A 14,360-nucleotide genomic window follows, 5' to 3' on the forward strand; every position below is an offset into this window, starting at 1 on the left:
TCCGAGGCATGTGGGATCTTCCCGGACCGGGGCACGAACCCGTGTCCCCTGCATCGGCAGGCGGACTCTCAACCACTGCGCCACCAGGGAAGCCCTCATCTGCTCTTTAACACATCTGTTGAGCTTTTGATGAGCAAAAAATGTTATCTTGTTATTTTTACACCTGTGCTTGGTTATTTTTCAAATCTGCCAGGGTCTTTGTGTGTGTGTGTGTGTGTGTGTGTGTGTGTGTGTGTGTGTGTGCAGATCTTATACCTTACGTTTTCTTTTCTTTCTTTAAATATTTTAAGCATCTTATTTTATATTTGTGTGCCATGATTTCATTATTTGAAAAGCTCGGGGACCTGATTCTCTTGTCTTTCTTTTCTATTACCTTTCTTCATGGTGCCTATGTATTTTGTAATTTGGAATTCTAAGCTCATGTTTGTCTGGGTTCTCTTCAGGGGTTGAGGAGAGTTCTTCCAGAAAGGATTTATCATTGCCTCTGCCAGGTATGTGTGGGAATTACCAACCCAGGACCACTTAAAGGTAATTTCTCCCCTTGGGATTAACTGGACTAAACTTGTATGGAGCAAACCTGTGGTTGTCAATTCTCAAAGGAGAATTATTTCTTTCCACAGAGCACAGTGGCCAGATTTTTTTTTTTTTCCTAGTTCATCCTTTCACCCACAAGGATGCATCTCTTAAAGGTTCCTGGTTTTATGAGGCACCTTAGTTCCAACACCTCATCTCTAATGCACCCAAGGCTCTAACTTCTGTCTGTGTTGTAGCCATGAAACTCGCATCTCTAGGTTCTAGAGATCAGCAGACATCCCATGCAGCTGCTGCCTCAGCATCGGCTTTCCAGCTTTCTGTTTATTTTCAGTCTTGGGGGATTTCGCTTATATTCTTGTGAATGCAGTTATATATTTAAAAGGTGTTTGTTATATTTCCCCCCAGTAATTTCAGTATTTTGCTGTGTTGCCATTTTGCTAGACACAGAAGTCCAGACTTTCCCCATGCATGTGTAATACTGTTGTCTTTTTAAAATCTGCATCTTTCATGTAGTACTGGACCATAGACTTCATAGTAATAATACATGGATGTTATACATCCATGGGTTATACAATAATATTTAATTATACCCTAATATTGGATATTATTGCTTTTATAAATTAGAAGAAAACCCAATTAGCTTTTTTTTTTTTTCTTTTAATGGAGAGAGACACATGAGGCAGTACAGAATAGTGGAAAGAACATGTTCTCTGGTGTCAGACATACCTGGATTGGGTTCCAGTTCTTGGACATTTTAGCTTTTCTGAGCCTCAGTTTCATAATCTATAAAATGGGATAATAATATGCAATTGGAGGGGTTACAGAGGATTAAAATGAGTGCATGTAAAGTGCCAGGGACATTATGAAATAAATGGAATTTTTACAAATGTTAATGTACTTTTCATACAATGTTATATTTGTGGTGATAATGTAGCCTTGGGATGTGTCACAAGGGGATGGAGCAATGACTGAAGCTTGGAGGTTATGTTTGGGAAGCTGAGGAAGGCTTCTTAGAACTGGCTTTTGAGCTGGCTATAGGCAGGGTACGGGAGGCTGGTTGATGCTGGAAAGAAGACTGGGAAGAGGAGGACATGAAGAGTCGTGTGATGAGTTTGCTCTCCTTTCTCAAGGTGTCCTGGCATATTTCAGGGATTTGTAATACTGTCTGCAGTCGTCATCTGAACTGTCTGTGTAAGATGCACGCAGTCACCGTAGTCCCAGGATGCCTGCCTGGGGCCACGGGATGCTTCCTACTTGGTTGACCTGAGTTTATTGGTCATAGCTGCTACAGTGACTTTTTTTCTTTTTTTTTAACTAAACTTATTTTTTTATTTTTGGCTGCACTGGGTCTTCGTTGCTGTGCGCGGGCTTTCTCTAGCTGCGGTCAGCGGGGGCTACTCTTCGTTGTGGTGCGCAGCTTTCTCATTGCTTTGACTTCTCTTGTTGCGGAGCACGGGCTCTAGGCCCGCCGGCTTAGTAATTGTGGCTCACGGGCTCTAGAGCACAGGCTCAGTAGCTGTGGCGCACAGGCTTAGTCGCTCCGCGGCATGTGGGATCTTCCCGAACTTACCACATGACCCCACTGTGCTGCCGGGGGTGTTGGGAAATGTAGTCTTTTAGCTAAGTACCCTGGTGCCCCAAATAATTATCTGAATCTTATTACTAAGGAATAAGGGGAGGACACTCACTGAATAGACACCAGCAGTCTTTGAGCCTCACTTTTCCTGCATCCTTGACCCTCATCCCTTTCTTGTCCAGGACAAGATGTGCGCCATCATTACTTGTTGAATACATTTCTGTGCTTTGCTCTTCTCTGAGCTCAGCCCATTTCTAGGACTCATTCGCTCTCTAACACCATCCCTGAGCCTTACGTCATCTCTGAGTCAGTGATGTCATCACCATCATCCAAAGAGAAAGAACAGTTGGGGTGAGGCTTCCAGGATGGTCACGGATGACAGGAAGCTCAGAGATGGGGTGATGTTCAAGAACAAGATTAGGCCAGAAATATAAGGAATCAGAAATAACCGTTTTACATACGGCTTGGTAATTTTTTTTTTTTAAATGGTATGTTAGAACAACCATGGCAAAATACCTAAGCCTTCTTTAAAAATGAAAATATAATTGTATTTTATTAATACAAAGGTAAGATGTATTCATTGTATTAAAAAAATAGAAAATACAGATAAGAGAGGAAGGAAAAAAGGAAGAGAAAAAAAACAGCAGAAGGGAGAAAAAAATTACTTTCACCTTGGGAGGGGCATTTCTTTCAGAACTTTACGTGTATAAAGTTGATCCATGCAGAGTTTATGTAAGGATCTATGCATTTGTACTATTTATAACGTTTTGAACTTGTTAAGCCTTATTTTAAAAGCCCTATTTTACTGCTCAGATTCAGCTCTATCTTTGACTGAAATTTTTAGGAAGCTAGTGAGGCTTTCTATGTGAATTCTTTAATATTTTTCTTTCCCTTTAATGAGAACATGAAACAACGGGAAGGTAGGCAGAGGCAAGCAGCAGGAGAGGGCATGATTCTATCAAGAGAATCAGGCAATTCAGAGATTGAATAAGGAAAGAGGGGAGGTCTTCTTAAGTAACCCAGAGCAGAATGTTCTTACTTCCGAGAACCGTAGAGGAGGACTGGGGCACCTACAGGGCAAGTCTGAGGTCCAGAGCCTCAAGACTGACTCTAAAGCTCAGTTTCCTTTTGTGTAAAATGGGAATAATAAGAACTCCTACCTCAGAGAGAGTTATTATCAGGGTCAGAAGACGGTTTTTCCATGGATGGGCGGGGGATGGTGGATGGTTCAGGAGGTAATGCGAGTGATGGGGAGTGACGGGAACCGGCAGATGAAGCTTCCCTCGCTCGCCACCTGCTGTGCGGCCCTGTTCCTAACAGGCTGCGGACTGCCACCAGTCCACGACCTGGGGTTTGAGGACCCCTGCTCTATATGCATATATATAAAAAAAAAACCTAGGGACTTCCCTGGCGGTCCTGTGGTTGGGACTTTGCCTTCCAATGCCGGGGGTGTGGGTTCGCCCCCTGGTCGGGGAGCTGGGATCCCACATGCCTCGCGGCCAAAGAGACAAAACATAAAGCAGAGGCAATGTTGTGAAAAATTCGATAAACACTCGGAACATGGTCCACATCAAAAAAATCTTTTAAAAAAAAAAGCCTCGGGTTTCCCTGGTGGCACAGTGGTTGAGAGTCCGCCTGCCGATGCAGGGGACACGGGTTCGTGCCCCGGTCCGGGAGGATCCCACATGCCGCGGAGCGGCTGGGCCCATGAGCCATGGCCGCTGAGCCTGCGCGTCCGGAGCCTGTGCTCCGCAACGGGAGAGGCCACAGCAGTGAGAGGCCCGCGTACCACAAAAAAAAAAAAAAAAAAAAATAGCCCCTGTAAACTTACAGCTAAAAAGATTTTTGATAACATGAAGTCCATACGCCTTTTAATGTTGAGGAAATGCAGATCCATTGTTTGCTTATATTAATGTACTGAATAAAGGAACCTTACAGATGACGTTGAGAATAGGAAATGCTTTTGTTGCTGAGCACTGTAAGTTTGCACTAAGATAATTGCTTTCCAGAGCTTTACAGGTACAATATGTTTGTGAAGGTACATTGCACAAGGGCATCTGCCAAAGGGTCAAGGGTTTGGAAATCTGGCCCACAGCCCATTTACCAGGCTGTGTGCCTTTGGAGCAGTGTCTGCCCAGAGATGCACCTTTTATTAATTCGGCTTAAGGTACCCTATGGTAGGGCAGGGGCCCAGTCTTTATCCGTGGGGTTCCTGACCAACTGCCCCCGACTGACCGCACCTTTGCTACCGTGGGCAGCGTCCTGGCAGCTGGCTGAAAGCCATCACGGGAGGGCCAGTTGCTCTTCTGCCTTTTAGGTAGGGCGTGGTTGATTACTGCAGACAGGAGATGGCCAATCTTTTCTTCTATCCACTTCCCATCCCAAACCACACTTTCCTTGCTGCAGGGCAAGGAAGTTATTAGTGGCAAACTGTTTGCACCAGCAGGCGGTCTCTCTCTGGGTTGTTAGGCACGAAGCTTATGGGACGCTTACTGAACGTTCACATTCTCCCCTTTACCTTATCGGAAGCTCGTGTTCTGATGGCCTCTGTTATCCTGACACAGAGAAACGTTATACCCACCTCCTGAATTTACATTCGGTCACCTGCACCCTGGTTCCTTTCCGGTCTCTTGACCTAACTCGGCTCAATCACACAGAACCCCTGGAGGCCTCTTTGGAACTCCGCCGGGCACTGGCCAGTGATGCTTGCAGGCTGGGCAGCAACCTTGTTCCAAGTGGTCAACGACAGAGCCGTCAGCGCAGTTCAGTGGGAGGCCTTCTTGTGATTTGAGTTGTTTCTTGAGGAAGAGTCAAAGCAAGGTCCAGCAGTTTCCAAGCCCTCCTTCTATAGGATGCTGGGTTTGACTGTTTTAATAGGCTCCTTGTTCTTTCTGGTTGCCTCTGACAAAGCTAATTCACATATCAGGACCTTCAAAGTGGAAGCTGCCCCGGTGGCCCGGTCCACATCACAAATCTAAACCACAGTCAGCCTGATCTCAGGTGGCCTTGGCCAGCAGCGGCTTGAAGCAGGATCTCAGTTCCCTGACCAGAGATTGAAGCCAGGCTGTGGCAGTGAGAGCCCTGAATCCTAACCACTAGACCATGAGGGCCAGTGGCTAGTGACAAGGCCCTGGCTTGTCTACTTTGTAGAAATGAATTTCAACAAAGAGATGGAAAGTAGTGAAACAAGTAAAGTGTTTATTAGGAGGAAAAAAAAAGTGCATGTGAATAGACACACATGGGCGGGCTCAGAGAGATAGTTGTCCCTTCGTGGTAGTTTAAATCACTTATATGGGGCATTTCTTCCGGGTTTCCTCTGGCCAGTCACCTTACTTTGCCTGGCTCTGAGTCCATATTTGGTATAACTCAGGGTCCTCCCCTGTGTGTGTCTGCATCTCTTAGCCAAGATGGATTCCAGCTCAGAGGCCTGTGGAAAGGTTGACATCACCTGTTATGGGGTGGCGACCCCTCCCTTTTGGCCCCTCCGAGGAGCCTTTCTGCACAGGTGTAGTCAGGAAGGTCTTCTTGACCTCCAGAATGAGGAATATGTGGTCTCTTTATCTCTTATCTGGGCAGGGCTCAGCCTGGGGCCCATCTATCTCCTGCCTCAAGCTGCATTTATGGGAAACGCCTGTCACGGAACCCTCAGATACACCAATCGCAATCCTCCAGCTCAGCTTAGCTAGCTCACCTTACCCTAGAAAGCAGGACCTGCTTGCCTTCTAAGGAAATCCCCGACCTCCTAGCCAGTCATGCCCTGTTTCCACGTTGCCACTTCTAATGTTCTATAAAACTCACTCTTGCCCAAAATCCCTCAGGAAGAGTGGTCCACTGCTTATGACATCCTGTAGTCTCCCAATCCGCGGATTGTTTTTCCTTGAATAAAGGACAGCCAACTCATCACTAAATTGTTTGTTTTGTCATTTGATACCCCTCACCTCCCCTAGATTACCACATCATTTCCCCCCCCAAATTTTGTGTATTTTAATAACATATATATAGAAAAATACACAATATATTGGTAAAGAGGAAAAAAAATCACCCAAACTTCAATGTATGAACCTAAGTACTGTTCAGTGTGTGAACCCAAGACTGAGTTCCTTCCAGTCTTTCTCCAGTGATAATAGTTTTTCTGGTTGTAACCATAGCAAAATGTAAATTTGTGTCTCTGGTGGATCTTTGTCATTGTGTTTGAACACAGGGTATCCAAAAAAGAAAACCTCTGGCTAATTTCTGCAATATAAGGAATTTATTTAAACAACATTAGTTTCTGGGGAACTGGGAAAACAAGGCTGGAAACTACACAACCAGGAATGTGGCAGACCTAGTCCAAGGAAGATGCTACGCTGTTGTCACTGGGCACAAACATCTCACCTGCAGGGCCAGCAGTGCTAATGTTGGGGTCTCAGCACAAGCCTGGAATCACTTCTGCTGCTCCTCTGGAAATTAAATGTTACTGTATGACACTTCCACCACCACCCCACTGGGTGGAATCTTGCACTCCCTGTAACCTCAAGTCACCAGTTTCTGAGGGTGTCTGGTTGTTCCAGGACAGCACTTTGGGTTCAGAGGACGTCATGAAAGCAAGGATGTGGCATTTTCAACTACTATAATGGGAGGAGGACCCTGTCTGTTATGGAATTCTCCATGTCATTCTTAAATGACTAACTGGGAGGCCTCTGCTGGGGTGTCCCACTCTTTGTCATCCCTAGTTCACGTGTAAATTTCTAAATGTACTGAGATGCTTCTGGAAAGGGGGCGGGAAGAGGGAAGGTGATGAGTCTTGTTCTCTCCTAAAAGAACAAGTGTAAGCTGTGTGGGCGGGGAGGGGACAAGGGAAGGGCGGGGAGAGAGTGGTGTGCACTGGGATTAAACTCTAGTTTACCATAACATACCAACTAGTAACTCACAGCATGGCTCTGGCACGCTCTAGGAAGCCCTCATCTGGGTGTGCTTACTCCTGGAAGCCTTGTTACATATTTGAAATAACAAATACTTGGAGTCCAGACCTCCTCATACTGGTTCTCCTTCAGCCTTGAGCAAATCAGTGAGCTTTTTTGAGCGTCAATTTCATCATCTTCGCACTATCAAAAGCGTAGATTATAATATTGCCTGGGTTGTTGTGAAGATCACATTGAAGAAAGTGCCAGGCGAAAATAAAATGCTAATATTACTCTAGTTCATTGAATCTAAGATGCTAATGATTGGAAGGGCCATCATTATTTTAAATACCTTGAAGGAAGGAAGAAATCCTGTCAGTTATACCACAGCGCATCCCTTTCTTATCCTGTAAACTGTTTCTACGTATTGAGAGAGATTTTGGGGGGTTGCTTCGGCAGACTTTCATCCTGAGTCTGTCTTGTGCATATATAAAAAGGAAATATAAGTGAATATACATTAAGGTATTTTTAAATTTCCTGACAATATTTGTCCATTTCTGCTGAATCACTTGTCAAAGCATTTAGTGAGGTCTGTGTTTTTTCTGCACAATTTTGCCTCTCTGTCGTCACGAGCACCGGGGATGCAGCACTTCTGAAAAGGGTGTTTCACATTTTGCCTTATTTCAAGCCTCTGACACCAGTTCTGCAGAGTCCACGTGTGTGTACAAGCAATGGCATTATCTTCTGCCCAGAGTTTGGCCAACTTAAGACATCCCAATTTCAGAGATGGTAAAGCATGAAAATATTTACATGTTAGAACTGATGAAATATAGTAGTATGATTGACTCTATTTCACTCCCTAGGTTTGGCTTATAAAGGGAGAAAGCATGAGAAACCCTTTGCCCCTTCTTAGGAACTGTACTTGCTATTTGAACAAACTTCAGTGGATGGTTTGCCTGAGATATGGTTGTCAGGGTGGGGAAATTTTCCCCCTTCCGCTCTTGGTCCTTTTGCCTGGTCAAATAATTAAAATGACATAAGGCAGATTAACAAGAGAAAATCAAATTTAATTGCTTACGTACAGGAAATCCACATAATGTGAGAGATTCCAGGTAAAATGAGAGTCAGGAAAATGAGGTATATACGTCATCCTGGACCAAGGAGAAGGGGGTAGGGGTCTGGGACTTCAAAGGGAAGGAAGGCAATTCACAGGAAGATGAAAAAGAGCACATGTTTGGTAAACAAATGTTTGCTGCATCATACAGAGACAGAAGAACACAGAGAGGAATTTTAACAAACAGACTTTGCTAGGTTCCTCCCTGTCTACCACACCTAGTTCACATTATACTGTATTTATTTATGGTGAGAGGTCCCTTCCTGGAACAGGTCTTCTATCTAAATCCTTTTGGGCAGTTAGGGGGAAGGTCAAAGATTCTTCCTGAATCCTTTAGACCTTGACTAGTTCCAGCTTGAAATAATCCACATGCCAAAGTGGCACATCTTGGCGTGTCCTGCCCTGAACTCCACTATGGCCCTGGGATGTAAACAAAACAGGCTTCCCATTGCCATGAATAAATAATAGAAGCAGCTTTGTATGTTTCTGTGTTTACCTGTTCTTTTCTTCCTTCCTGTCTCTTTTCTGTTTTTCCTTTGAAGTTCTTGAGGCCGAATCTGGCTCCTAAGAAACGTCAAAGGAAGCCTGCACCAAAGACCCCTCAGGGCCATCTCTGAAGCCTGCTTCCACCCACCCTGTGAGTCAAAATGGCTCCCCCCACAGGTGCGCTCTCTTCATTGCTGCTGCTGGTGACCCTTACAGGTAGGAAACCGTTACCCTGGAGACACCACCAGACATCACACTTGGACGTCCTATCTTTGGCTTAAGTAACTCAGATCAACCTGAGGAGGTGAAGGTGCTGTGTGTTTGATTTCCAGTAGACTTATTTCACATATAGAAAAGCAGACCTCGGGTTTCCCTGGTGGCTTAGCGGTTGAGAGTCCGCCTGCCGATGCAACGGATGCGGGTTCGTGCCCCGGCCCGGGAAGATCCCACATGCCGCGGAGCGGCTGGGCCCGTGAGCCATGGCTGCTGAGCCTGCGCGTCCGGAGCCTGTGCTCTGCAACGGGAGAGGCCTGCGTACCACAAAAAAAAAAAAAAAAAGGCAGACAGACCTCATGCATAAGTGGTTTCTGGAAACAGGCATTTAAATTTTTTATCATGGCTATTTTGGGGGAAATAAAATCACATTTCATATATACTAGGAAAACTTCATGTATTTATTTAAAAGAATTGCATAGTAGATCTTTTTTGGAAAGCAAATGACAGACTTCTTTTTTAATCGTAAATCTTTATTTTCGTATAGTCTGTTTGCTTATTGTCGACACACCATGGCATAAAATCATTGGTGAGCATCAATTCTGATGATTCATGCCCCAACTAGGCCAGCCAAGCCAGCCGAGCCCCTTTGAACTTACCAAAGATTGAGGATGGAGATATGGCCAGGGAAACTGGTTTTATATCCGGGGTTTGTCCAAGTATGGTAAAACCATGCTGAGGCTTCCCTGAGAGTGACCCTGGTTAAAATGTGTTTTCCTGGGTCCCATCCAGACCTACTGAATCAGAACTTCTAGTGGGTGTGACTCAGGAGTCTGAAGCATCTAAATTTTTATAAGCACAGTTTTAGATCATACAAGGGCCACTTCAGGAAATACTACAATCAGGAAAGCCCTATCATTTCCTGCAGATTACTCTCCCCACGCCATCCGTCCATCTTATTAAATTCACCACTGCTTAGTATGCAAGGCAAGATGTTCCTTTATTCCATACTTAGTGTACTCTATACTCTGGAAAATGCTGTTGTTAATGTTTGAGCCCTCTTTTCTCTCTCTCTCTCTCAAATCCCCACTTTTTCACTGCTTTTCGTCTTTTTCTTATGAGGTGTTTTACATTAATTCAAAGTTCCTGAGTTACTGAGCCCAAATAATGTTATTTAGGGTTTGTCTGTCTTTTCTCTCTATCCTCTTTACCTTTGATAAGATGCTAACCGGTGATTTTATTGATTTGTCAACAATCATGGAGTGCCTACTGTGTTCATGGATTGGGCTGGCATTTTGTAGAGGGGACAAACATGTGAGTGTTTCCGGTCTCTTCAAGAATGTTCTTGAGTGAGTCTAATAGATTCTAAAGTAATTATGGCAACTTGGCCCAAAGGGAGAATGGTTTAGTTGTTGGGAAATCCACCTTTTCAAACTTCTTTCTTTAGCGTTCAGATCTCTGCTTAAGGTATGTATCTCTAAACAGCCCATTCAGGTGATTTTTTGCAGAACAAAATGATGATCTGTCCCAGAGGTATTGGGTTGGCCAAAAAGTTCCTTTGGGTTTTAAGTAAAAATAAAAGACACATTTTTCATTTTCACCAAGAACTTTATTGAACAACGTATTCACCATTTTGTTCCACTACCTTTTGCCATTTTTCAGGCAACTTCATAATTCCGTCTTCCCGAAACTTTTTATTTTTTTGAGCAAAGAACTGTTCCAGGTACCTTTTACAGTCTTCCAGGGAATTGAAATTTTTTCTGTTAAGAGAATTTTGTAAAGAATGAAATAAATGGAAATCTGAAGTTGCAATGTCTGGTGAATATGGTGGATGAATCAGAACTTCCCAGGTAAGCTGTAACAGTTTTTTCCTGGTCATCCAAGAAACATGCGGTCTTATGTTACCCTCATGGAAGATTATGCGTTTTCTGTTGACTAATTCCAGACTCTTTCATGGTGTGCTGCTTTCAATTGGTCTAATTGGGAGCAGTACTTGTTGGAATTAACTGTTTGGTCTTCCGGAAGGAGCTCATAATCGAGGACTCCCTTCCAATCCTACCATATACAGAACATCACCTACTTTGGATGAAGACCAGCCTTTGGTGGGGTTGGCAGTGGTTCATTTCGCTTGCCCCATGATCTCTTCTGTTCCACATTATTATACAGTATCCACTTCTCATCGTCCATCACAATTTGTTTTAAAAATGGAACGTTTTCATTACGTTTCAGTAGAGAATCACGTGCAAAAATACAGTCAAGAAGGTTTCTTTCACTTAACTTCTGTGGAACCCAAACATCAAAGCAATGAACATAACCAAGCTGGTACAAATGATTTTCAACGCTTGATTTGGGTATTTTGAGTATGTCGGCTATGTCTCGTGTGATATAACATTGATTGTTCTCAATTAATGTCTTAATTTGATTCCTATCAACTTCAACTGGTCTACTGGACCACGGAGCATTATTCAGTGAGAAATCTCGAGCACAAAACTTCGCAAACCACTTTTGACACGTTCGATCAGTCACAGTACCTTCTCCATATACTGCACCAATCATTTTTTGTGTTTCAGTTGCTTTTTTCCCTTTCTTTTTTTTTTTTTTTTTTGCGGTACGCGGGCCTCTCACTGTCGTGGCCTCTCCCGTAGCGGACCCCAGTTTCCGGATGCGCAGGCTCAGCGGCCATGGCTCACGGGCCCAGCCGCTCGCGGCATGTGGTATCTTCCCGGACCGGGGCACGAACTCGTGTCCCCTGCATCGGCAGTCGGACTCTCAACCACTGCGCCACCAGGGAAGCCCCATTTTTACTTTTCTTGAAATAATAAAGCACAATATGCCGAAAACGTTGCTTTTTTCTTCCATCTTCAGTATTAAAATGGCTACACAAAAATTCACCAATTTTGATAAGATTTTTTAAATGCACGCTATGACAGCTGTCACAACTGAATCTAACAAAATTGTTTCCAATGAACTTAAAGACAACTAAGTGCTACTACAGCCATCTTATGGCAAAAAAACAAATGAGCTTTTTGGCCAACCCAATAAATGGCGATCTCCACCTTCAACCTGATGGAAAACTGCTTTAAGCTTTGTGTTGAAGGTTCCTGCCATGCTTCTTACCCACGTGTAACAATTTGCTTATTCCAGGATCACAGCCTTTTCCCTGTATGATGGTTTCTGTGACACAGTTTTATAAGTTGGCTTTTAAGCTTCTGGTGGCCAGAGCCAGAAATGAAACATGATAGTTCTTATGAATCATATTGCCCAAAAGGAGAGGACCCAACAGTTGCTCAAGGGAAATAAAATATATCCTGGCATTTGTGTTTGAAAGAAATTTCTAGTTTGAGTCTTCATTTAAAGTCCCCTTCATTTAAAGGAATGTAGTGATATCTTTACAAATAAGGATACTATTTTTGAGAGCAGAACTGGGAGTTGGAGATTACCTGCCTATTTTATACGCTTCATCGTCTCTTGACCTTAATTAGAAATGCTATTTTGTTATGTTCGGCAGAATTATTTTTTTTTCCTCCTCTCCATATCTGAGACTAAGCTTTTCTTTAGAAAATAGAAGGCTAAAACTATTAAGGTGATTTTTTTTTTAAAAGTAGATTTGGTTTGAGAAAATGTCATTTCAATTGAATTAAAGTGGTTTGTTGCTAGCTTATTCATTGGGAAAGATGTTTATTTATTATATCTAATTCTTATTGAATTGGACCAATTAGACTTTCCTGTAGAGTCAGTGTTAGTCATTGAATGATTCTTAAAAATTTATAACAATGATGATATGTATACAGGTAAAAAAAAAGAGGATGATTCTTATGCTGTGTTTAACCATTTCTCTTACCTCCAGTTAGAAGTGATCTCTGACTGTCATTATGAAAAATGTAACAGTTATTAAGAGAATGATCAGTGATGAGCCCTCACTAGAAAAGAGATCCTTTGCTGTTCTGAGTTCTGCAGCAGAACAGTGCTCATCAAACTATATGTGGTGAGGGACCAATTTGTTTTTATTTCCAATCTACCACCGACAGATTCTTTGGTAAAAAAAAATCAACAAACAATTTCTACTGAAAGAAAAATGCACAGTGTAAAAGTTGTGGGTTTCAGTTTTATTCAGGGACCTTCCTGGAGACTATAGCCCAGGAAACAGTCTCTCAGTAGCTCTAAGGGAACTGTTCTGAAGAGACAGGAGGAGAAGCCCATATATATATGATTTGGGGCTAGAGAATTCATGCAGTCAAGCACACATTTTAGTAAACGATTACTGCTAGTCACAAGGAACAGATATCTCAGCTGATGATTTTAGTGCTTTTCTATGTATGGGAAGATACAAGAATCTGGGCTCATTAAAATTCCTCTAAGATATGCATCTAAGTATCTATGGGGCCTGTTTGTCCAAAGCACAGAGCGCCTTATCCTGTTTCTCATCCTGAATTCATTTCTGGGTGCACTGTCAGTGACTGCAGTGGGTAATGACTTTATCCTTGTAGAACTGGGTGGTGGGCAGCATTCTTTGTTTTACAAAATAAACAAAAAAGCAGGAAAGTGATTTTTGTCCTTGGATGTCAGGGAATGACAAATTGCTGCAGAGCTTTCTAAAATCCCCAGTTGCCCTTGTTCTTTATGGACTGGTCACAGCGTTTGTGGCCTGCCGATCACACTTACGTAGCACTGCTCTCCTGCCTGCTGTATTTGCCAACTGGCAACATTTGTAGTTCATGGTTTAGAATGTGCTTAAAGCTAGTTGTTATAGACCTGTATTTAGGACAAGTTTCTCTCTCCTTTGATATGTCATCAGAATTGATCTATCATCAGAATAACCTGAGATGTTTAAAAATTCAATTAACAACATGACATTGTTCCTAAAGCAAACCTTTATAGCTGGGTTTTGGGTGAGGAGCAAAATATTATAGTGTAAAAGCAAATACGCACGTAGAAAAGAACGCCTCTCTTCGCTGAGTGGAGTAACATATAAAGAGAGAGGATGGACGGTTAGATGGACAGGTGGGAGAATCTATGGATGGATGGATGGCGGTGAAAGGATGGGAGGACAGATGTATGGATGGGGCTGTTGATGGATGGGCTCTAAAGCAGTGGACTTTCTATAGGAGATGCTGGTGGTTTATTTGCTTGCCAGAAGTGATATGCCTCGCTTCCTTATTGGAGACTGCGTGTTTGTAGGTTGTGCCTGTACGCAGTGCAGTGAGGGGAGGACGTATTCCAATGCCATCATTTCTCCTAACTTGGAAACTAGCAAAATCATGCCAGTGCCTCAAACCACGCCCGTGGTAGACTGCACATCTGCCTGCTGTGATCTGTACAGCTGTGACCTGGCCTGGTGGTTTGAGGGCCGCTGCTACCTGGTGAGCTGCCCTCACAAAGAGAACTGCAAGCCCAAAAAGATGGGCTCCATCAGGTCTTACCTGACCTTTGTGCTCAGGCCCGCCCAGAGGCCCGCACAGCTGCTGGACTATGGGGAGGTGATGCTGAACAGGGGTTCCCCATCAGGAATCTGGGGGGACTCATCACCTGAGGATATCAGAAAGGACTTGGCATTCCT

At 43.5% G+C, this 14,360-nt stretch overlaps 1 protein-coding gene across 2 annotated transcripts in view; it reads left to right on the forward strand.

The window, feature by feature from the left end:
- The first annotated feature begins 8,649 nt into the window (after positions 1-8,649).
- The window catches only part of KIAA0319 (KIAA0319 ortholog), a 48,356-nt gene continuing 42,645 nt past the window's right edge, over positions 8,650-14,360 (forward strand). The window contains exons 1-2 of one of the 2 annotated variants that reach the window (XM_007454510.1): positions 8,650-8,806; positions 13,982-14,360. The exon at positions 13,982-14,360 is cut by the window's right edge and continues 391 nt beyond it. In XM_007454510.1, the coding sequence (XP_007454572.1) occupies positions 8,752-8,806; positions 13,982-14,360 (434 nt within the window). In that variant the 5' untranslated portion in view covers positions 8,650-8,751. The remainder of the gene's footprint in view (positions 8,807-13,981) is intronic. The other variant, XM_007454509.1, reaches the window with a different exon arrangement.

The sequence above is a fragment of the Lipotes vexillifer genome, unplaced genomic scaffold, assembly GCF_000442215.2.
Source record: "Lipotes vexillifer unplaced genomic scaffold, Lipotes_vexillifer_v1.1 scaffold421, whole genome shotgun sequence".
Classification (NCBI taxonomy): domain Eukaryota; kingdom Metazoa; phylum Chordata; class Mammalia; order Artiodactyla; family Lipotidae; genus Lipotes; species Lipotes vexillifer.